Source organism: Lygodium microphyllum, chromosome 21 (assembly GCF_053477565.2).
Source record: "Lygodium microphyllum isolate KBCC chromosome 21, Lygodium_microphyllum_v1.1.10, whole genome shotgun sequence".
Lineage (NCBI taxonomy): Eukaryota > Viridiplantae > Streptophyta > Polypodiopsida > Schizaeales > Lygodiaceae > Lygodium > Lygodium microphyllum.
The window spans coordinates 125,970,889-125,995,228 of record NC_141155.1 but is presented as its reverse complement, the minus strand read 5'-3'; the positions used below and the strand labels follow the sequence as shown (position 1 = coordinate 125,995,228).

At 44.8% G+C, this 24,340-nt stretch overlaps 1 protein-coding gene across 3 annotated transcripts in view; it reads right to left on the bottom strand.

Moving 5' to 3' along the window:
• Nucleotides 1-24,024, bottom strand: part of LOC148018524 (MICOS complex subunit) — a 95,874-nt gene extending 71,850 nt beyond the window's left edge. Inside the window, exon 1 of one of the 3 annotated variants that reach the window (XM_087661254.1) lies at nt 23,646-24,024. In XM_087661254.1, the coding sequence (XP_087517380.1) occupies nt 23,646-23,840 (195 nt within the window). In that variant the 5' untranslated portion in view covers nt 23,841-24,024. The remainder of the gene's footprint in view (nt 1-23,645) is intronic. The other 2 variants (XM_087661253.1, XM_087661252.1) reach the window with 2 other exon arrangements.
• Nucleotides 24,025-24,340: the final 316 nt, after the last annotated feature.

Here is a 24,340-nt window from a genome sequence, read left to right as displayed (position 1 = left end):
TCTCTAAGAATAGAGGAGCAAAGCAAGGCTTCTGTTCACATAGTCAATATGGCCTTGATAGCTGAGATTATGAGAGAAGTAGAGGAGCCAATAGACTTGGAAGAAGCACTTGTCGATCTAACATAAAAAGCAGCTATGCACGTTGAGTATGATAGCATAATGAATAATGATACTTGGGAGCTAGTGGATTGGCCAAAAAAGAGAATTATTGGCACCAAGTGGGTCTCGAAGGTAAAGTACAATGTTAATGGCAGCTTAGAAAAGTACAAAGCCTGATTAGTTGCACAAGGATTTTCACAGGTTAAAGGATTTGATTTCAAGAATCATTTGCTCCAACTGCTAGAATGACCACTATTTGCACAGTACTTATAGTGGCCACTCATAAGAACTAGCCAATTTACCAAATGGATGTTAAATCAATGTTCTTGAATGGTGACCTCAAGGAAGTGTACATAGCTCAGCCAGTGTGGCTCAACCACCGGTATTTGAGGCTCCCCATTTTGAGAAGAACTTTTGTAAGTTGAAGAAGGCCTTGTATGGGCTGAAACAAGTCCCTAGAGCATGGTACCAACGGATAGATAAATTATTTTTAGGCTTGAATTTCAAAAGATGTGCCTCAAATGCTAACTTGTATATTTACATGGATGATGAAAAGTCTGTAGTGTTGTTCTATACATGGATGGCTTTCTTATTACAAGTGACTATAAAGATATGATCCATTAGACTCAAAACGCTTTGAGCTTTGAGTTTGAAATGACAGACTTGGGCTTGCTACACTATTATTTGGGAAATGAAGTTTGGCAAGTGCCTAACAAAAGCTTCCTCTCTCAAAAAAAGTATACATTAGGGATCTTAAAAGCATTTGGCATGACTGAGTGTAAGAAGATAGCTACACCTATAGAGGTCAATGTAAAGTTATCCATTGAGGATACATCAACACTAGGAGACATTGGGAGGTACAAGAGGTTGGTTGGCAACCTCATCTACTTGTGTAACACTAGGCCAAATATCAGTTTTGTTGTCGAAATTTTAAGCAAGTTCTCAAACAAACCACGAGAAAGTCATTGGAAAGCTGGGATGCGAGAGCTCGGATACTTAAAGGAAACTCTTGACTATGGTATCATATACAGTTCCAGAAGTGCTCTTATGGGGAACTGTGACTCACATTGGGCACGTGATAGTGATACTAGGAAAACAACTTTTGGATATTGTTTCTCTTTAGGTTCACAAATATTCTCTTCGATCAGTAAGAAGCAACCAACTATGGCATTGTCTTCTACCGAATCAAAGTACAAGACAGCTTGCTTTGCTACATGTGAAGCAGTATGGTTAAGGAGGATCCTATGGCATACGCGAGTACAAGATGGAGATCCAACTCTGCGAGTGTGCAATGGAAGAAGGAACACGAACATAGAAAGAGAGAGAGAGAGAGACAGAGAGAGAGAGAGAGAGTAGAAAATGAAGGAAGAAATACTGCACTAACTGAAATGAATGCTGAATACAAGGATAAGGACTGATTGGTCCCTGCACGCAGCACGCAGCACGGAGCATCAATAAGGGCACCAGATCAAGCTGAGATGAACAGCAGCACCGATGTCAGAGAGGAACGGGAGATAGAGTGCTGAAATCTGCAGAAGAAGAATGTGTTGAGTGACTGGGAGGGCTGCTATATATAGCCCTCACCCCCAAATCTGGCTGACCTGCTGGCGGCCAGCCAAAACTGGCCGGCTGGCCCTAAATATGGCCAACCTGCAAACGGCCAGTCAAAACTAGCTGACTGGCCCTATAACCTGGCCAACCTGCAGTAAATGCACTAAAATGGGCCGACTTGCCACCTGGAAAAGAAATGCCAGCACGCACAAGTGCTGAATTAACCAACAAAGCTCCTCACTCTCCTACCATACTTTGACAAGAGCTCACAAGCAGGAGATGATAGATTGACATGCGAAAATAGGTAGGCTAACACCCCCTCTCAGATCCCGGGAGAGTCTAAAGACCCAACAACCGCATATGATGAAGCAAAGAAGTCTTGGGTAAAGGCTTTGTGAAGAGATCAGCTGCATTGTCCGCCATGGGACAATAGGCAACCACCAGCTCTAAAGCCACGATCTGCTCTCGAACATAGTGATACTAAGCCGCAATGTGTTGTGTGCGGGCATGAAACACTAGGTTCTTGGCCAGAGCTAGGGCACTCTAGTTGTGCACGTGTAGCTCTGTAGGTCGTGTCTATGGAAAGCCAATCTCCGCCAACATACGACGGAGCCAAACTGAGTCCATAGCGGTAGAACATAAGGCCCGATACTCAGCCTCTATAGAAGAAAGGGCCACAATAGGCTGCTTCTTCCTACTCCAAGAGAGAGCACCGATCCAAGGGAGAAGGCATATTCTACAATGGATCATCTTGAATCCACATCACCTGCCCAATCCAAGTCACTCCATCTAGAAAGAGTGACCCCCTCTCCATACATGATCCCATAGGATCGAGGCCCCTATAAATACCAAAGAACATGCAAGGCGGCCCTCCAATGATCCTACATAGGAGTCATCATGAAAGAAGACACCAAAGCCACCACAAAAGAAATATCCGGTCATGTGTGGATAAGCCAAATAAGAGAGCCAACAAGACACCTGTAACGAGTAGCAACTGTAAGGGGAACTCCATCTACCACATGCTGGACTCAGGGTCCATGGGGCAAGAAATAGCCCGACACTCAACCATATGAAACTCCGAAAGGAGCTCGCAAAGGTACCTATACTAGGGAAATGAAAATGCCTTGTGCCATCTAATAGATCTCCAATCCAAGAAAGAAGTATAGGATCCCAAGATCCATCATGCCAAAATCTTGCTGCAAAATGGCCCAAGTATGATCCAGCTCCTAAGTGTCACTCCCTGAAATGATAATATCATCAACATACAAAATAACCAAAACACATCGACCACCCTCAACCTTGTAGTATAGGTTGGGGTCATGACCGAAGCGATGGAAACCACTATGCACAAAGAAGCGGTCAATCCTCTAGTACCAAGCTCTAGGAGCCTCCTTCAGGCCATAAAGGGCCTTTCATAGTTCTATAGACATGGTCATCCTTCCCCTGCACAAGAAAACCCAGAGGCTGGGAGACATAGTATCCTTCTCAAGGACGCCATTCAAGAAGACCGACTTGATGTCCATCTGATAAACAAGCCAGTGGTGGTGGGCTGCAAGTGCCAAAAACATCCGAGCTACAAGTGCAAAAGTCTCAAAGTACTTAAAATCTGTCCTCTAAGAAAAACCCTTGGCAACAAGCCTAGCTTTGTGCTTGTCCGAGGAACCATTGGCAAGGTGCTTGGTCTTCTAGACCCACTTCACACCAATCACCTTTCACTTCTTAGGGCGCGGAATGAGCTCCCAACTTTGATTTCGCTCAATGGAATTGAGCTCATCCTGCATAGCCTGTCTCCAAACATCCTGTGCAAGAGCCTCTTCAACTGTAGAAGGCTCAAAATGCTGAAGAATCTGACATAAGAGCATAGTTCACATAGAGTGAACTATCCCACTAGGATTGTAATCGGGCTGATCTGCGTGGACCTGAAGGAGTAGCAGGAAAGTAAGTGACACCAAAATCCTACATAAGTTGCCTGTACCACCCAAGAATCTGAAGAGACTCCTACTGCTACGAGGGAGACTGAGAAGCCTCCAGAACCTGCAAAGCACCTAACTGTGTAAGGGATTCCCTCTCACCAAGGGAAGGTAGATCCTCATCTGAAGAAGGCTCCCCCTCTGACGGCAAAGTGTCCCTAGAAGACTCCTCAGGGGAGGCTAAAGGGGTGGAAGAACTCGACGAAGAAGAAGTCATATCCACCAAATGTGGAAAGGAAGCCGGGGTACAGGGTAAAGGAGGAGAAGGAAGAGGAGGGGGAGGAGCCGAAGACGAAGAAGGGGTGCTAAGAGGCAACCTGGAAGGAAGAAGAGGTACCAAAGGTGGGGGAGGGTCAAGCGATGATGAAGTAGCACCTGGAAGGGAACCATCAATCGTATCCTTAGAGACCGCAACTTTACGAAGATCACATCCCTGCTCACCTCAATCTTTCGTGTCATCGGATCATAGAGCCGATATCTCTTCGTGGGGTCGTGCTATAGCCCACAAAGATGAGCTCCCTCAACTTCGAGTCAAGCTTCGTCTGCCTTTTCTTCTTGTCCAATTGGACAAATGCATCACATCCAAAGATGCGAAAATGAGACACAAAAGACTTCTTCCCGAAGAAAGCCTCATATGGAGTCATATCCCGTGAAGCAAAAGTTAGAGATCAGTTGCAAATATGAACCGCAATAGCCACCGCCTCACCCCAAAGAGAGTGAGGAAAACTCCAATGCTCCAACATCAAACGGGCCATCTCCAACATGGTCCGATTTGCACACTCCACCACACCATTCTCCGATGGTGTGTTCAGATGGGAATACTCCACCCAAATGTTGTGGTCCCTGCAAAACTCAGAAAAGAGGTGAAAAGTAAACTCGCCACCTTGATCACCTCGTATGCCACAAACTTTGGAAGTAGATTGCATCTCCGCAAGCACCTTCCACTCGCAGAATCAGAAGTACACCTCACTCTCGTACTCCAGAAAGTAAGACCATACATAACAACTGAACTCGTCAACAATCAGCATCAAATACTTGGTCTTCCCAAGGGAGGCCGTACCCATAGGTCCACAAAGATCGGTATACACCAACTCTAGCAATGAAGAAGCCCTCCGAGAGGCAACCTGTGGGTGAGGCTGCCTATGTTGCTTGCCCCTCAAGCAACTAGGGCATAAAGTGTGAAGAGGAGGAAAATTGGAAAGTCCCTCCACCAGCTTCTTCCAAGAAGCCTGCCAGATTGCATCAAGATGAAGATGCCCATAATGAGCATACCAAAGCAACCAAAGCTCGTGGGAAGACCGTGCGGCTAAGGCTATGAGCTTGTAGAGCCCACCCTCCTATGTACCTGTCCAGTGAGCTGCACCTGTAGAAGCATCCTCCACGATAACTGCATCCTGGGTAAAAACGACAAGGGTACCTAGCTATGTAAGACCATGGACAAACAATAGGTTAAAGCCCAAATCTGGTACATAAAGAACTCTAGCGGAAGAAGACTGCCTATCATAGAATAGAGGTAAAGTCCCTACGCTTCGAACAAGAACAGTAGAGTTGTCACCAATAGTGATTGTGCCCCCTCTAGAATGAATGTCCTGAAAACAATCCTTGCTGAAGGTCATGTGAGAAGGAGCCCCACTATCCACAAGCCAAGGCTTCGCCTGAGTGGTATAAGCAAGGGTTGTATCCTCGTCAACAAATAGATACACAAAGACAAACTTTGTCCTGGCTAGCATCGCCTTCAAATCTTTCTCCTTGGGATTCAAATGGATGTACTTTTGCCAACACTTGTCCTTGTGATGAGTGCCCTTTCCACAATGTAGATACTTGGGCTTCTTCTCCTTCAAATCCTTCTTGTCCTCTTCTAGCTTGTCCTTGGTCTTCTCTTGCTACTACTTCGTCTCACCACCTGTACTTGCAGTAAAAGCCTTGGTGGAGCCAAAACCACTGCCTCCCACCTCTCTAAGTCGCTCGTCATGCTCCAAGACAAGTAATGAAAGCTCCTCCCATAAGAGTGTGTCGCGGGTCCTCAAGGTGATGAGACTAGTGTAGAAAACATCAAACCAAGGAGATGGTAACTGAGTTAGGAGAATCATCGCCATATCCTATGAAGAGATCGTTCGTCCAAGAGAGGCAAGCTCACCTCTCATATCCTCCATCTTCGTGATGTGCTCCTTCATGGAAGAAGAATCATCAAGACTAAGCATCCACAATTTCTTCTCAAGGGAAATCTTGTGGGCAAACATCTTGTATTGAAACAAAGACATAAGCTTTGTCCACACTTCCACCACGGTCTTCAACCTGCGAACATGTACAAGAACAGAATCCTCTAGACTCATGAAGAGAAAGGATCGGGCTCGAGAGTTGAGCCGATCCCATAAGGCTGCAAGGTCCATGGAGACCCCATCATCAAGGTCCTCCTCGGGATGAGCAATGGGTGAAGATAAAAGCTCCCATAGGTCGAAGGTGTGGAGGATACACTCCACTTGACAAGACCATAGTGAGTAGTTGGAACCATCCAATTTGTCTTCCTTGGGTAAAGAAGGAAGTATAGGCACTTGAATAGAGGAAATCAGAGAAGGCATATAAACTTCTGATGGAGGCTTCTCCAACAGAGTCTTCACTGTAGATGGAACCCTCTAAGATACATGGATAGAAGGACAGGTTCGAGAAGACTCCTCCCATCGTCAATCACAAAACTCCCGATATTCCCGTCTCCGCTCAAATGAGTTGAGAAAGAAGCTCCTCCTCTGAGTCATCAAAGACCGAGAACTGGTAAGACATCTTCCAAATCTACAATCACCAAGTAATCTACAACACAAGATAGAAAGAGATTGTGCCGATTACATAAAAACTATGGCCAACCACCACAGATGCTGCCGCCTTGGCCCAGGAGATGCCACCTCAACAAAATGCAAAGTGGAAGGTTGGAGGTTGAGGGCTGGTGTCCTCCTCTGTAAGAAATCTCTCCTTCAAGCTCTCAGGTAAGCGATGATACCGTGTGAGAGTGCACAATGGAAGAAGGAACACAAACATAGAAAGAGAGAAAAAGAGAGAGAGAGAGAGAGAGAGATCAAATGAAGGAAGAAATTTGCACTAACTATAATGAATGTTGAATACAAGGATGTGGACTGATTAGTCGCTACAAGCAGCCCGGATCATCAGTGAGGGCACCACATCAAGTTGAGATGAACAGCAGCACCGATGTCAAAGAGGAATGGGAGATAGAGTGCTGAAATCTGCAGAAGAAGAATGCAGTGAGTGACTGGGGGAGTTCTTGTCAGAGTGCAGCGGTGCGGAAGCGTAGGACTGAGAGAGAGAGAACGCAGAGAGAAAAGGGAGAGAAAGAGACAGTGTACAATGAAGATCTGCTGTATAAAGAATGCTGAATACAAAGATATACACGAGCGCAGTGCGCTGGACTGCGTGTCTCCACCTCGACGATGCGACCTGTTGTCCACCTCGAAGTCTGCTGCAGTCTGCACTGTCTGCTGTCTGAAATCTGTGAACAGAGACAGAAATCTGCACGGCACCGGTCTGTAATCTGCGACAGAGAATAATGGCCAGACTGCTGAAAACGTCAGCAATAAATAGGCGAAAAATCACCTAGAACGGGGCGCCAAAATAGGGCGCAGCCAGGAATAAAATGGCTGCAGGCAGTCGGACTGCCACGTGGCAGTCCGACTGCTGCAGGTCCGACTACAGCAGTCCGACTGGACTGCACCTGCCTGGCTGTACCTGCCTGGCTGTGATCCTCTCTAACACCCCCTCTCAGAGCCTGGGCAGGGCAGAAGCCTGAGGGATCTGGAATGTTGCCGAAGTAGAGCCTGAGGAAGCGCCTTCGTAAACAAATCCGCAAGATTGTCCTCCGTCTTGCAATACTCCACAGTGATGGTCTCATCCAGAAGCTTTTCTCGGATGAAGTGGTACTGGATCTCAATGTGCTTCGTCCGGGCATGAAAAACAGGGTTCCTTGCCAAGGCAATGCAACTCTCATTGTCACATCGCAGCAATGTAGGACGAGTCTGGGGGCACCCAAGCTCCTCCAACAATCTCCGAAGCCACACAACCTCGCATGTGGTGGAAGATGCGGCCCGATATTCCGCCTCAGTAGACGAAAGGGCTACCGTGGGCTGCTTCTTGCTACTCCATGAAATAACACCTGCACCCAAAGTAAAGCAGTAACCTGTTGTAGACCGCCTGTGGTCCACGTCACCGGCCCAATCCGAGTCGCTCCAACCTGCAAGTACAAGATCTGACCCATCTGTCCCTGCGGGGTAATGAATCCCCAAATCAGACGTCCCCCTCAGATACCGAAGTATCCTCTGAGCAGCCTGCCAATGCACCGTCTTAGGTTCACTCATGAACCCTGCCAAGAGCCCAACAGCAAAACATAGATCAACCCTCGTGTTGAGAAGCCAAATCAAAGACCCTATCAACTATCGATAGCGGGAAGCATCCGCCAAAGGAGAAGCTGAGTGGGAAGTGGCCTTCCAGTTCGGATCCATAGGAGTAGAGAGGGCCCGACAATCTTCCATCTCAAAAGTCACCAAGAGCTCCTGAACATATCTCTGTTGGGAGAGAAAGATCCCCCTCTGAGACTGATAAATCTCATGGCCTAAAAAGAAATGGAGTAGCCCCAAATCCGCCATCTCGAACGTCCGATGTAAAGCTGACTTTGTCTCCTGGACCTGCTGTGCATCATCACCTGTGACAATCAAATCATCAACATATAATACAAACAGCACACAACCTTCCCCGGAAGTGTGAACATACAGCTGCGGATCGGCCTTGGACCGCCGATATCCCAACTGAGTCTGAAGGAACGAATCAATCTTCTCGTTCCAAGCTCGCGGGGCCTGCTTGAGACCATACAGGGCCTTCTTCAACCTGTAGACTTTCCCATCTGAAGAACCAAAGCCACGAGGCTGCTCAACGTAGATCTCCTCCTTCAAATCACCATTCAGGAAGGCCGACTTCACATCCAGCTGATAAACAGGCCATCTCCTATGGCCAGCCAAAGCAAGAACAGCTCTAATGGTTGCCATACGAGCTGAGCTGTAGGGGCAAAGGTGTCATGACAGTCAATCCTTGGGCGCTGGGCAAAACCCTTAGCAACAAGGCGAGCCTTGTGCTTATCCAAAGTACCATCACTGAGATATTTGGTCTTGAAGACCCACTTGACTCCAATCACCTTCTTCTTCGGGGGGCGTGGCACAAGTGACCAAGTGCCATTCCTCTCAATAGCCTCCAACTCAGCTTCCATAGCTTTCTTCCATGGGGCGGACTGTAAAGCCTCCTTCACGGAGGTGGGCTCTCGATCCTGCATAACTCGGGACATCAAACAATAATTGGAGCACACAAGCTCCGAAGAATGCGCCTGGTGCCTCCGTGACCGCCGCGGACCATCCTGCGGTCCCCACTCCTCAGGAACCCCCTCGATCCCTGAATCACGGAGTGTGTCACGGGCCCAGCGAGGAGGAGGCCGAACCTCCCCTCGTCGTTCTCCAGCAGTAGAAGACTCTGGAATGTCCACCGGTGGTAACTCCTCAGAAGGATCCGGTGGAACAGTAGACTCTGTGTCAGAAACAGAATCATAATCAAACAGCACAGGCTCCAATGGAACTGTAGAAGGAGCCAAGCTCTCCCCTGGATCTCCAAGAACGGGATGCTCCTCACCCGTTGAAGAAGCCGGAACCTCCACAAACCGCACATCACGGCTAGTATATACATCCCGCTTGACGGGATCATACAGTCGGTAGCCTTGGGACTGGGAGCTGTAGCCAACAAATACCTGTTTGCGGGAAGCCGCTTCAAATTTGTCACGGTGAGCCTTGGGAATGTGAACATAAGCATCACACCCAAAGACCCGAAAGTAAGAAACATCTGGCTTCGTCCCAAAATAAGCCTCAAATGGAGTCATCCCTTCCACGGCCGAAGTAGGGGATCGATTAAGGATGTGGACTGCAGTAGCCACAGCCTCGGCCCACAGAACCTGAGGGGTCTGTCGGTGCTCCATCATGGTGCGCACCATCTCGATCACACTGTGGTTCTTCCGTTCTAGAATACCATTTTCTTGAGGAGTATTGGTATTGGCAAACTCCTGGTGAATTCCTCTATCTGCACAAAACCGAGCAAATTCATTAGACACAAATTCACCTCCCTTGTCGGATCGCAAGGTCTTCAACTTCCGGCCTGATCGGTTCTCCTCAAAGAGAAGCCAATCCTTGAAGTGCGAGAAAGCTTCTGACTTTAGTGCCAAAAAGTAGGCCCATGTCATCCTGCTATAGTCATCCACGATCAGCATGAAGTACGAGCTCCCACGCAGGGACTCATTCCTCATAGGGCCACATAGATCCGTAGATACTAACTCCATCGGTGAAGTAGACCGCCGCGAAGCGGTATGGGGAATGGCATCCCGATGCTGCTTCCCCCTTATGCAAGAGACACATGGCTGCTGGCTCACCACTATATCCGGCAACCCTCGAACAAGCTGTCCCCGTGATGCCTTCCGAAGATAGTCATAGTTCAGGTGACCAAACCTAGCATGCCATAATTCAGACTGTGACTGTGAGGTAAGAAGAAGAGTAGAGAGGCCAGTGGAAGACTTCAGTTTGTAAATGCCGTTCTCCTCATATCCAGATGATAGAACCTTCCTCGATTTACGATCAAGGACTCGCACTGTAGAACTGTCAAACTCCACCAGAAGACCAAGGGAGCAAATCTTATGGACTGAAAGGAGATGGTACCCCAATCCTGGTACATGCAAAACCTCTAAGGTATGGGTGCCACCTCGTCCATCTGGAATAAGCTGCATCTTACCCCGACCTGCAATAGAAACTGAAGAGCTGTCTCCAATGAGAACCTGCCCACGCGAAGGTCGCAGCTGGGCAACACCATCTGATGAAGGAGTCATGTGCCGTGAGGCACCACTATCAATAATCCACTCTCGAGATTGGGAAGCCGCCATCGCAGCATCAGAAGCATTCGGTGAAGCGTCCTCAATGACAACTAAATGTAGAAATGCAGCTGATGAGGGTGCAGCCACCGCTCCAGAATCCTTGGTTTCCTTCTTCTTGGTGTCCTTCGAGTCTTTGTCAGGGCAATCCTTCTTCCAATGGCCAGTCTTTCCACAAATATGGCATGTGGAGTCTTTGTCCTTCTCCTTCTCCTTGTCCTTCTTGGACTTGTTATCCCCCTTCTTCTTCTTTTGGTCCTTCCCCTTCTTCTGAGAGGCTTGACCTGTCAACGCCTCCGTCTTGGAAGCATTCTATCCCTTTAACTGTTCCTCTTGGTCCAAGACCATAGGAACCAACTCTTCCCACCGAAGAGTAGACTCTCGCCCCGAAGCAATAAGGGTAGAGTAAAATGTACCGAATCGTGGCAGCAACTGGGACAAGAGTGTAATCGCCATGTCTTCGGAGGAAATTGGCTTCCCCGCATTCTGAACCTGCATCTGTAGTTGCCTTAGCTTGTTAATGTGTTCCCTTAGCGAAGAAGACTTATTGACGGACAAGGTCCGCATCTGTACCTCCAAAGAAACCCTCTTCATCAGGGTCATCCGATTGTACATTTGATCAAGCTCCAGCCATATCTCACGAGCCACTGTCAAGTGCTCGATGTGAGCGATCACAGCTGTAGTGCATGATAGAAAGAGAAATGATCGAATCCTGGCATTCAGTTTGTCCCAATGAGACTGGGCCCTGGCCAACTCCGCACGAGCATCGGAAGAGAGTTTGGACTCATCTCTTACCGAAGGCCGGTCAATATCTTCCTGTACCAACTCCGCCAAATCATAGGACTCCAGAATGGCCAACATCATAACGCGCCAAATGCGGTAGTTGTCGCCGTCGAGCTTCTGATCTGTAGGAAGAGCCGGTAGGACAGGCACCTTCCGGTCCATAATCGCCTAGAACTCCAAGTCCATCTCTGTAGACATCTTCACCTGCAATGCCTTCTCAAACGCAAAAGCAGCCCCCTCTGACTGAGTAAACTCAGCCTGCTAAGGCTCTTCCGCGTCCCGAAGCTTCTTCACCCGCCGGAGGCGATGAAAAAGTAAAACCTGCACTTTTAGGTTGAAAACTCAAACTTTCTCCGCGTCAAACAGCAGCAAATCCACCACATGTACTCCTTTCCTGTGCGCCCACACTCGTTTCAACCTTGTTCCAAGGCGCAGCCCTCCTGTCTGCCCTTAAACGCAAAAAACGCAAATTTGTGTCGCGATGGAAACTCCTCTTCAGGTTGATTCTGCGCTCAGTCAGCCCTCAAACACTGCTCTGATACCATGTCAGAGTGCAGCGGTGCGGAAGCGTAGGACTGAGAGAGAGAGAACGCAAAGAGAAAAGGGAGAGAAAGAGACAGTGTACAATGAAGATCTGCTGTATAAAGAATGCTGAATACAAAGATATACACGGGCGCAGTGCGCTGGACTGCGTGTCTCCACCTCGACGATGCGACCTGCTGTCCACCTCGAAGTCTGCTGCAGTCTGTGAACAGAGACAGAAATCTGCACGGCACCGGTCTGTAATCTGCGACAGAGAATAATGGCCAGACTGCTGAAAACGTCAGCAATAAATAGGCGAAAAATCACCTAGAACGGGGCGCCAAAATAGGGCGCAGCCAAGAATAAAATGGCTGCAGGCAGTCGGACTGCCACGTGGCAGTCCGACTGCTGCAGGTCCGACTACAGCAGTCCGACTGGACTGCACCTGCCTGGCTGTACCTGCCTGGCTGTGATCCTCTCTAACAGTTCTATATTTAGCCCTCACCCCCCAAATCTAGCAAACCTACTCGTGGCTAGTCAAAACTGGCCCACTGGCCCTAAATATGACCAACTTGCACGCAGCCACCCAAACTAGCCAACAAGCCCTATAATCTGGCCGATTTGCAGTAAATGCCCTAAAATGGGCCGACCTGCCACCTAGAAAAGAAATGCCAGCACGCACAAGTGCTGAATGAACTGATAGAGCTTCTTTGTCTTCTACCAGATGTCAAAAGATGGCATACCAGCGAGACAGTAGGGTTTGCGAGGAGGAACACGGAGTGAACTCGGCAAACATGGAGAAGAGAAGAGAAGAGAGAAGAAACTCTGATGAATGGAATGATGAAGTTTTGAATCATGGAGTGAATGTGATACAAGGGAACAAGGGTGTCGTAGCACAAGGAAGATGATGAAGACAACCACGAACCACAAACTGCAATGTCCTCCTAGAGGGGTGTGAGGGTAGTGGAGAGGCTGGAGAGAAGAAGTGACGGACTGAATGAATGGGCCGTGAGGAATGAATGAGAGAGTGGCCTATAAATAAGCACAGTTAGTCTAGGATGGCTTTTTGGGGCTGCAAACCCTAAACGCAAAACGCAAAAACGCAAACTGCAAGTGAATGGTGAAGGGTTTCTTAACACCAGACTCTGACAAGAGCTTGCAAGCAGGAGATGACAAACTAACATGCAAAAATAGGTAGGCTAACTATTTCAAGAGCGCTAAGATGTGACAATTAGAGTTGCATTGCCATTGCCAAAAATCCAATTTTTCATGCACGCACCAAACAAATTGAGATCCAGTATCACCATGTGCATGACTTGATCAAGAATAGGATAGTAGAGCTGGTCTATTATCCAACAGAGGAGAATGGAGCAAATATCTTCACCAAAGCTCTTATGAATGATCTCCTTCAACTTCATCTTCAAAGACTCCACGTTGGGCCAAAGATGTAGCTCATAGACACTGGGGGGGTGTTAGATATGCTCAATGACCCACCCTCATAAGGTGCCACCAATGATCCATGGTGCTCTAAGTTGTAAGGTGCTCATGATGAGGAGAAGCCATGTGTGAGCACAAACATTGGTTGAGTCTTGACTTATATGTCAAATGAGGTCTATGTAACCAAATGGCAAAAAGGTGATCTTTGTGGATCTACTTTGGGTTAGATAGAGTAGTTATGTTAGTAGCAACTTGAGGCACAATGCATCGACTTGCGGGGTATGGGAGTTATCAGGGACCCCTATTTTGGGGTCTGAGGGCAACACCCCCAACTCAACAGTCAAGGGAGTATTTCCTGGCCAGCTAGAAAAGATTCATAATATGGTCGGGCAGACCGACCTGATGGCCTTCCCATGCTATAAAAGGAAGACACCTCCAAAGCCATCATCAATCTATCTTTAATCCAATCAAAATTCTTCCAGCTACCATTAAGCTCTTCGCCTATCATCTCTCTAGATCGCCATCTAAGCTTCACAGTGGAAGTGCACAAGTAGACAAATCCATCTTTGTATCAATTCGTTTGAAATTAAAGCAGTTTCCATTCTTCTCATATTTGTTGTGTGTTCTCTACTCCTTGCTCAGACTCTGTCCGCTGTGCCGTGTAATTTCTACATACTCTCTCTAAAGACCGATATCCTAGACTAGCGTTGGAGTCTTCAAGACAGATTATAGCAGAGGGAGATAGACAATGTCGGTATGCACACATGAGCACGTGGCTGAATTTGCATGGCATGAGTACAGATAGACTACCACCGTTTGATTACATCCTCCACTACCCTACTTTGAGCCTTAGTCGTACAGAGCTTAATAGTGTGATCAGGGCAGACATCACTAAACTGGAGATAGAAAGGACTTGGTCCAAGACCCCCTTTCCCATTAGGTACGAAAACGACACAATACCAAAGTCACTTCTTGCAGCTTTCTCGAGACGGTTTCATAGTGAGGCCTAGATACATGGATGCTCAATTGTCCCACGGACTCGGAGTTGCTATTGGTCAAATCCGCACCTCATCGCATCAGCTAATGATTGAGACAGGTCGATGGAGCCATATTGCAACCGATGAGAGGATGTGCCAACTTTGTGGATGGGAGCCAAAGACGGAGAAGCACTACATTTGTAGATATACTATATACTATGATATCTGAGGCCGCTATCATTGTCTCTTTAAGAAGGGCTTTGGACCGCTAAGACGGGTGATGGACTATGAGGACCAAAGATGTCTGGGCCTTTTCTTGTTGGAGCTCCAACGGCACAGACCGTTATTGTTACAAGATAGGAGGCGACCCCAATATCATCCACCCCTCCAAATAGCAGTTACAGACATAGCTGAACCCCCAACTGCGACCACCCCAAACACTACATCTCCTACTGATAGGCGTTGCCAAGATATAGCATCAAGAGGCATCACAATTGACAGAGCTACAATGCTACGCAGATCACAACACCCTAGAGTACCTACACGGCAACATAGGCCTGCCCATATGCGCCACATTTGCATCACGATTGCTCGATACAGAGACAGATTGGCACGATGACTCAGTCGGAGATAGCTTGCAGAGTCTAGGTGGATTCCATAGACTAAGGAGGAGATACCCCACACTCTTGATCTTTTTAAACTTAGTTCTTTTTCCAACTTTTTCAGTTTTTCACTTTCCATACATCTCATCCCAATATACCATGTAAACTTACACATAAATTTTATTTCTTCTTATCTGATGAGAGATGATGATACTTTCTCTCTGTCTTCCTCCATTTCCCACATTTGATACCAGAGCTCGACACATGGGTTTTGTCTCTCTACTGCTCAACCGGTGCCACCCACATGGAGTCCACTCAATCGACAAAGGAAGAGGAGCTGATGTTTTGATAGAGAAGTAGTTGTTTTGGAGGAGGTGTTGTTATTATCAACCTGCATTCAGTCCCATAAGTACTCTTGCACATATAGCCTCTTTCAATCCTACTTGTGATATTCTCAACCCTACCCATCATTTTCTCAGCCTCGCTATTTTCTAAGCCCTGCGTGCCATTTTCTGCAAATCTGAGAAAAAACGCAAAAACCCTAATTTTTTAAAATTTGGAGATTTCCAAAAAGATTTGCAATTCCTTATCCATCTTGCTTGTCCCATACTTAATTTTGAAGGAATTTCCAATTTCTCACACTCCATTCCAAAAAATTTGGGGATTTTCAACTGACTTCCCAATTTCTCAAAATTTCTTCGAGGAAAGTTGGGGCTTTTGCCCAATTCAAGTTCCCATGTGCGAATCTCCGCTAAAATTGCTAATGATTGCGCAATTTCTTCGACATTGGTGCAAGAAATTTGGACTTTTCAAGCTTTTGGCTCCAACACACATCACAAGGCATATTCTAGCTACTAGTTACTATTGGCACGCATCCCAATTTCGTGTTTCTGAAAAAATTCAAACTATAAGGTATAAATTTCTTCGATTTCTATGAAATTTTGCAAATAATTTTGGGACTTTTGCCTGACACATATTCCAAGGCAAATAATAGGTGGTATAGCGACATTAATCTACTATGACAATCAAACTTGGCAGCAAAATTTGAGAAAATTTTGGTGAGACTCCACATTAAGTTGCTGTAATCTGTACTTGTAAGGGCATGCATTTCGAGGCACACGTGATACAACAATGCATTGTTGTTATTTCCAAGCTAAGTGCTCATTTGAGTAACATTATGCACACTTTGGCATTTGTATGACAATTTGCTACTCGTTTCTAAATCTGACGGAGATTTTTGGTACCACGAGAAGTACACACTATACTTCAGCACTGAAGTATTTGGCTATAGATTTTTGTCCATCACTAACAACATGGCACGTCAGGGGAAAAATTATCAAAGCAGCATTCTTGGTGTCCTCACTAAAGAGGACAAACTTGATGGCATGAACTACCCACTATGGAGTTTCATGGTCCCCCAACCTTCTTGTTGCAAAGGACTTGTGGGACTATGTAACAAGTGATTTGCAGCAACCAAGAGACATTTGACCTCAGATACCTTAGCGTAATGCTCAAGGATAGGTTATTGCTACTACTGCCCCTTCTCCCCCTCCTATAGAGGATATAAGGAAATGAGATTCGAAGGATGCACAGGCACTTTCTTTGATTGCCTTGTCAGTGAAAAGGGCAATTATTCCGCACGTTCGCTCTTATAAGACCTCAAAATCAGCATGGGATATACTTGGATATATGTTTGCAGCACACAATGAGGCCAGGATATCCTATATCCGCAAAGAGTTGGCCAATGTGAACATGGATGAGGATAATAGCATGACAACTCACCTCACTAACATACATGATTTGCTTGAGTAGCTACTCAATGTTGATGAGGTTATTCAAGATGTTAAATTGGTGAACATCACACTGAACTCTCTTCCAGAGTCATATCTTGGTTTCCACACCTCTTCAATGTAGTCTTTATGGGGGGGCAACAGCCCCTTACATTTGTGGAGTTTGAAGGCCTCTTGCTGCAAAGAAGAACGGACTCAAAAGAATGTTGCAATACGTTCAAGTGATGTGGCTATGCTTTCCAAGTTCAAAGGCAAAGGAAAAGTCCGGCAAAATGCCAAAAATTAGCAAAAGAGTGATGCTCAATAGCCATCAAACAAGGTTGTCCAAGACACAGAAAAGCCTAAAAAGAAGGGAAAATGCCATTATTGCAAGAAGCTCGGTCACTATATTGATGAATGCAGAAAGAGATTGGTCGAAGAGGACTCTGGTTTGGCTGTCCAAGAAAGATCAGCTAGCAAATCTACTCATGGTGATGCTTCAACCAACTTTGAGGACTATGCATTTCTCACATGCACTTATGATTCTTCAATGGTGGCTGATTCAGCATTTAATGCTGCTGAAACACAGCAAGCATGGTATTTTGACAATGGGGCATCAAAGCATATCACTTCTAAAAAGTGTTTATTTACCTCTTTGCATTTAACCCCCGTTGAGAGGCCTGTTACATGTGCAAACAGCAGCATAGCATTGGCATAGTCACTATTACTACTATAGATGGATCTAATTTCATGCTTCTAGATGTCTTATTTGTGCTCGGCATTACAAAGAACTTGTTGTCTATCTCTATTTTTAATAAGCATGGCTTTCAAGTCATCTTTGAGGATGACAAATCCATTGTTAGAGACAAAGAGAGGGATTATGCACTCAGGCTGTCCGACACCCTACACAAGGATCTAACTTTTTTTAGATACCTATGACAAACAGTGTCATGATGCTCTAGCAATCGCTACTCACCTGCTATGCAAAATGCAGAGCTATGGCATGCCTGCTATGGACTTATGAGTTTTGGAAGTTTGATAACCCTTCAAAGGTGTCATATGGTAGATGCATTGCCTCCAATGGAGACCCCACCTCCTCATGCATGTGAGGGATATATTTTGGGCAAAATGCACAAGTTTGCCTTCAAAAAAGATAGTGCGTGCTATCCAAAAAATGCAGCTTATTCACTCTAATGTTTGCGGTCCCATGAGGACACATGCACTTGGGGGTCATCTTTACTTTGTTACATTTATTGATGACTACTCTCAATGTACATGGATGTATGCGTTGAAGGCAAAATCTAATGTACTCATTCATTTTAAACATCTTGTGGCAAACCTTGAGACTGAAACTACCTTAAAAGTGCAAACACTTGGCATGGATAGAGGGGGGGGAGTACATGTCTCGTGCTTCTGAGACATTTGCTTGATCATGGCATTAAACATCAAGCCAATGTTAGGATGACCACTCAGTAAAATGGTGTTGCTAAAAGGAAGAATTGCACTCTTATGGAGATGACTCATTGTATGTTGAAAAGCAAGGAGCTGCCTCATAAAGTTTGGCTAAAAAGCCTTCAGTGTGCTAATCATGTGTTGAATCATGCACCCACTAAGGCATTGAAGACAATCACACCATTCAAAGATTGGCATAGCAAGAAACCCAAAGTTGGCTAATTTCGAGTGTTTGGCTGCATAGCCTATGTGCATGTTTTGAAAGAGAGCTTCGTGGGAAGCTTGATGACAAGGCTATAAAACGCATATTTATTGGCTACAGTTCGAAGAGCAAGGGCTATCGCTTGTATGACCCACGCACATAGAAAGTTTTTATCAGTAGGGATTTCATATTTGCTGAAAATGCTGCATTTTCACATGAGCTGTTTCAAATGCCAACCACCCATGACATTGGTGACGTCTTTTGAGGGTCTTTTGCCACTTTCTTTGTGAGTTTTATGCCTGCTGTAAATGGTAGGACAGACTTATTACAGCAAGCTGTTGCTCCACCATATGCTCCCAAATCGCAAGGTATTGATAATGGTTTGCCACATGCAATGGATGCAGCAGTACAGCATGAAAAAGCTGCTGTAAATGCAGCCAAAACAGTCCCAAGATAGTTGTTACAAGCTCTCGAGGAGAGTAAAATGAATGCTCCTTTACCTCTACACACTAGAAGGGGCTACTAGACACGTAGCACATGATGCAAGGGAGGCCCAATTTGGTTGATATTACAAAAGTAGATGATTGTGATGAGCATGTATTCATGAGCTCACTATTGGATGATGATGAGCCTACTTCCTTGGACGAAGGCTAAAGCTCAGCAAGATGTACATTGGATGCAAGCCATATAGAATGTGTTGGCTCCATTGCCACTAACTCTACATGGGATCCTATGGATTTACCACCTAGCAAGAAGGCCATTAACACATAATGGGTTTTTAAACTCAAACACAAGGCTAATAGTACAATTGACATGTATAAAGCACAATTGATAGCAAAAGGTTATGCACCGAAGAAGGGCATAGATTATAAGGAAACATTTGCTTTTACATCCCATGAGTATGGTGAGATCTGTGATTGTTGTGGTTGCAAATTATGGCTGGGAGGTACATAAGTTAAACATTAAGACAACATTCTTGAATGGAGATTTGCATGATGATGTTAATGTCTCACAACCTCCAGGGTTTGTGATTAAGGGGAAAGAGCACATGGTATGCACGCTACGTAAGGCTCTTTATGGTCTCAAACAGGCTCCTCATGCATGGTACTCTAAACTTGATACTTAGTTGACCAGCAAAGGGTTCAAAAATAGTCCGATTGTTCCCACTCTATACATTAAGAATGAAGGGGGGGACTTGCTCATTATCATTCTTTGTGTATGCTCACTATCTACAAAGGGGAAAATTGCAAATTTTAAGACTGAATTAAACCATACATTTGCTATGTCAAATATGGGTTGCTTATACTATTATTTGGAAATTCAATTCACCCAAAATCAGCATGGTATGTCACAATCACAATATGTGGATAAGCTATTACATAGGTTTAATATACAAGACTGCAAACCTATGTGCACTCCTATGGAGCCAAGCTTAAAGCTATCTATGCATGATGGTGAAGCGATACATAATGTTGCAATTTACAGTCAAGCTGTTCGCTGCCTCATTTACCTTTGCAACTTACAGTCAAGTTGTTGGCTACCTTATTTACCTTTGCAACTTACAACCAAGCTATTGGCTGTCTTATTTACCTTTGCAACACACGTCCTGACATTAAGCATCTAGTATCTAAGGTGAGCAAATATATACACATCCCACGGACCATACATTGGTAAGCTATTAAGCGGGATCTTCAGCTATTTGCAAGGTTCTCAATCACATGCTTTATTATATCCCAGGGGAGAGACTTGCATCTACAAGCTTACAATGATTCAAATTGGACGGATGATGCAAAAACTAGATAGTCTATTAGTAGACGCTATTTCTTTCTAGGCCGCTCATGCATTTCATGGCTAAGTAGAAGCCTATAGAGACTACCTTGTCTTGTGAGGCTAAGTACAGGAGAGCCTTCATTGCAATAGTGAAATGTGTATGGCTACGTAGATTGTTAGCTGATCTACAAATTTCTTTGGAGGTACACTCATTCTTTCTAACAATCAAAGTGCTATTGCAGTGGCATGGAAACCTGTGTTTCATGCTCACACAAAACACATTGAGGTACATTACCATTATGTTAGAGAGAGTTGATATGCAAGAGAGATTAGTTTGATGTATGTTCCTACACATGAGAATGTTACAGACATTTTCCCAAAGCACTTTGAAACCAACCTTTCTTATGTGGATGGGTGGCAATTTCCTAGTTACAACTTAGTTATAGCAGCAATATTTATTACAAAACTAAGAAATGCAAATTAACTTACAATCTTGGACAATGGACACCTTGTTGGCCCCAAAACTAGCACCCCTTTCAGTATTTCTTTACCTTAATTGAAGAAGTTGATATACAATGGGATTTTCCCAATCCCTTTCGGTATTCCAACTCCCCTTGCTGTCCAAAATGACCAGCAAGTCTTCAATCCGATTTGCCCCTTGATTTGAGTAGTCAATCGGCCTTCACCTGCTTTGACGGAGACAAAAAATGCCCCAAATTCATTAATTTGTTGGTCCCTCCACTTAAATTTGACTAAAAACAGTTTCAGCCCTATTGAAACCAAGTTTTGGAGCTTCTAATTTTTTGGCACACTTCCCGAGATTGTCGCTATATCCTAATTTCTGCTACAAATTAGAATTTACAATAGAGAAATCCGAAATTTCTTAGCCTCTAGAGATCTGAATGTTATAATCTTCAAAGCAAGGTTGCAGAAAGACTAGGAGATGAGAGAGAATGCTAAGAAAAGAGAAATTTCAAACTTTCTTCATGAAGAACTGAAGAAAATTAGTCATTTACTACTACTGCCCTATCTCAACAGCCTATAGATGTTGCCCCTTGCTATTGATTGGTCATCTCCTACCCCTAGCTGCCTCAAAAGGTCCTCCAATGACTACAGATCAGACCAGCAACATCTCCTGTCTCTCTCTCTTGCACGCTAAAATGCACTAAAATGCATCTCTCCAGCCTGTAAAGACATTTTTCAGTCTTACATTAGCATTTTTTACAACAACAACCTTCCCAACTGGAATTTTCAACATTATCCATAGTTAAATATTAATTTTTAATCTTTAAATATTGAAAATTAATCTAATAATTATTTCGATGCCCAGAAAAAACAATCTGACTGGCCCATAATTAAATTGGCTAAACAACTTCCAATCCTGAGTCTCTTTGCGCCATCTTTGACTATCAGATTGGTATTAGGTATCATTAAATGCCACTTTTCTAGTGTCACTAACTGACACTTATAACCAAATGAATGACCTAGGCCAACAACTAGCACAGATACCACCAAATACCCGTGTTGCATAGCTTATAGCAATTTTTACCTTTGACATCCTGTGATTTCCTCAAGTTCCAAACTCGTAAATTTACTCTAAACCCAGCTACACCTCACATGTATAACATTTACTTAACCATGTGATTAAAAATTAATCCACATGTCAAGTTAGGTTTCAAAAACACATGTTCTTTACATGTTAAGCGAGATTTCAAAAATACATGTCCTCATGACACATTTTCTCATGAGAAGTTTAAGGCTTTTCGAAAGCCCTTGAACTTGCTACTCTTTGGTGATTGATCTATTTGTACATTTACCACATTGGCACTGCAGAGGGATGTTAGAATTTGCTAATTCTATGGGCAATGCCCAAGGTTTTACTTGGTTTGTAGTGTAAGCACAACTACATTGAAACAGATTCAAAATGAGTGGAGGAAGCCCTAGCAAACACCGTTTGTGGAGTCAAAGGGGGGTGCCCTTGTTTTTGTGCAAGTTATTCAAGTGACCATGCCTTCTGAGATCAATGTGGAGTTTCAAGCTATTAATGGTCCATAAGGTCCCCGTGTTATCCACTCTTTCTTTCGATCAAAGAGCTCAATGGGGAGAATTACCGTATCTAGCAAGTAATGATGCTTGTCATCCTGGAATTGTATCATTTGACAGACCTTGTGACCAAGGCTATAAACCCTCCTACTACTCGTGATGCCTCCAAGCTCTCTCTTGCACTCTAGTAATTACAGCTCACATCAAGCGTTTGACTATTGCTCAAGGAGATATACCTTGAATTAGATCAGTTGTACAATCAGATGACTATTATGAAAGGGATGTCTCTAGAGGTACAGATGTGGACATTGAACCCGTCCAAGTCTACTTCCATGTGGGAGCATGTCAATAAGCTTCGTCAAGCTTGCTCCAATCATCATTCACTTGGTTTTCAAGTGGAGAGAGAGATCATTCATGGAGATACAATCAATAACCTATGCACAGATCTGCCTTCTCCATTTCAGCATTCATCTACTACAAATCTCTACATTCTACTATCTCTTTTCTCTCTCCCTCTTCTCTCACATTCATCTTTTTCAGCCAGATTATATGCTTCCACATTTGTTGCACTCTGACACTAGAGTGATATTGCTCACATGTTCCTGGAATCTTGGGCCGCAAAAAGACAGTGAAACAGTGCTACTTAGGCATCCCTATTTCACAACATACGCTATGGTGGACCATTGTCTATCGCTTTCTACAAGCATCACTTGTCCAGCAATTGAAACCCTACAAGCTGGTTTGCCTCTAGGTCCATGATGGATTTGGTGACATAGAGGGGATTTGCTCATACAATGTATCTACATGAGAAAATACTTTGGCAAGATGGCTGAGGGAGGGAACTTTATGATACACATTGAGCTTCTGCAAGGCCATGTATGATGGCCATGCAGTTTATGTTGTTACTTCTCTCTGATCAGGATTAGATTATTATCGACATCAACTTAATGCTTCTTTTGAGGCACATCCGGCATTTGCACATAGTGCTGGAGTATCCATGGTGCGTCTGCTACCATGGTCATGTGTACTATTATGTTGACACTCTCCAATGCCTACTATGCTGTAGAACATAGTAGACATTTGGAGGATATACCTGGCTGATTCCGAGCACTACATCATTGTACATTTCATTATAATGATCGTATTTTCCTAGGTTTTTCCCAATAATTTCTTGAATTTTATCGAATACACAAGGTTTACTTATCAAATGTTTTTAAATCGTTTCCTGGCTCTTTCCATTTGCTAGTCTTGAATTTCTACCATTATGGCCTGATCTCTTGTTAACATTGCCATTTTTGTGATGTTCATGTTTTCCATCTCATCTGACTATAATTGGTGGCAACCTTAACAACATACATAAGGGGAGAAATTTCTTTACAACCATTGCTAATAGAGGTTTTTAGCACTTCTAGTGTAGAACTATTAAGCCTGAGACAGTCATTAAGCAGTTTTGCAGCAAACACATTAAAGCGAATGTTGTAATAATGCCTGCTGAGATGAAGGATACCGCGCATACCAACGAATGACGCAGGAATGGTGGTAGTACGGTCGCACAAGCAGTAGAGGTGGCAGGGTCTGAGAGAGCAGGTTCCACATGCAGTGCTCTTCCTACGACGCCAGAATGGATTCTCGATCTCAAATAAGGGCTGATAAGGTGGCGCACGGCCACCGCCTTCCACGCAGCCATCGCAGTAAGCCCCGATCGTCGCATGATTCTGCTCGTGACGATGACGAATACCTTCTGAAACAACACCTAGGGCCAACCCTGCACAAACTTGTCACAGGTCGCTCCCTTCGGCCATCTTTTTAGTGTACAAGCTGCGATGAAGCTGCTTGGTAAAACGTTCAACAAAAGGAGATTGCGGTCAGTAAGTGAACAAGGCAATGTGAATTAGCAAGGCTATTTCCCTCACTTTTTTACACGCGAAACGATAGTTTGTATTAATAAAGAAAACCTTATGGCCTTACAAAAGGCGATATTGTGACCACATCTAGGGCACTCAAGACCATCCACTTGCCAACCAGCTCCCAAATAAGGCTAGCATTGGAGATAATCTCCATGGAGCAAGGTATGCTACTTATGCCTTGAAATGACGCTTGATTTCTACTAAGCTATATACTGAAGTGAAATGGTGGTGGGCCTTTATCCCCTTGCTCATACTTGTCAAACATTAGGGTACACAGTACAAGCATGTGGTCTGATGACGTGAC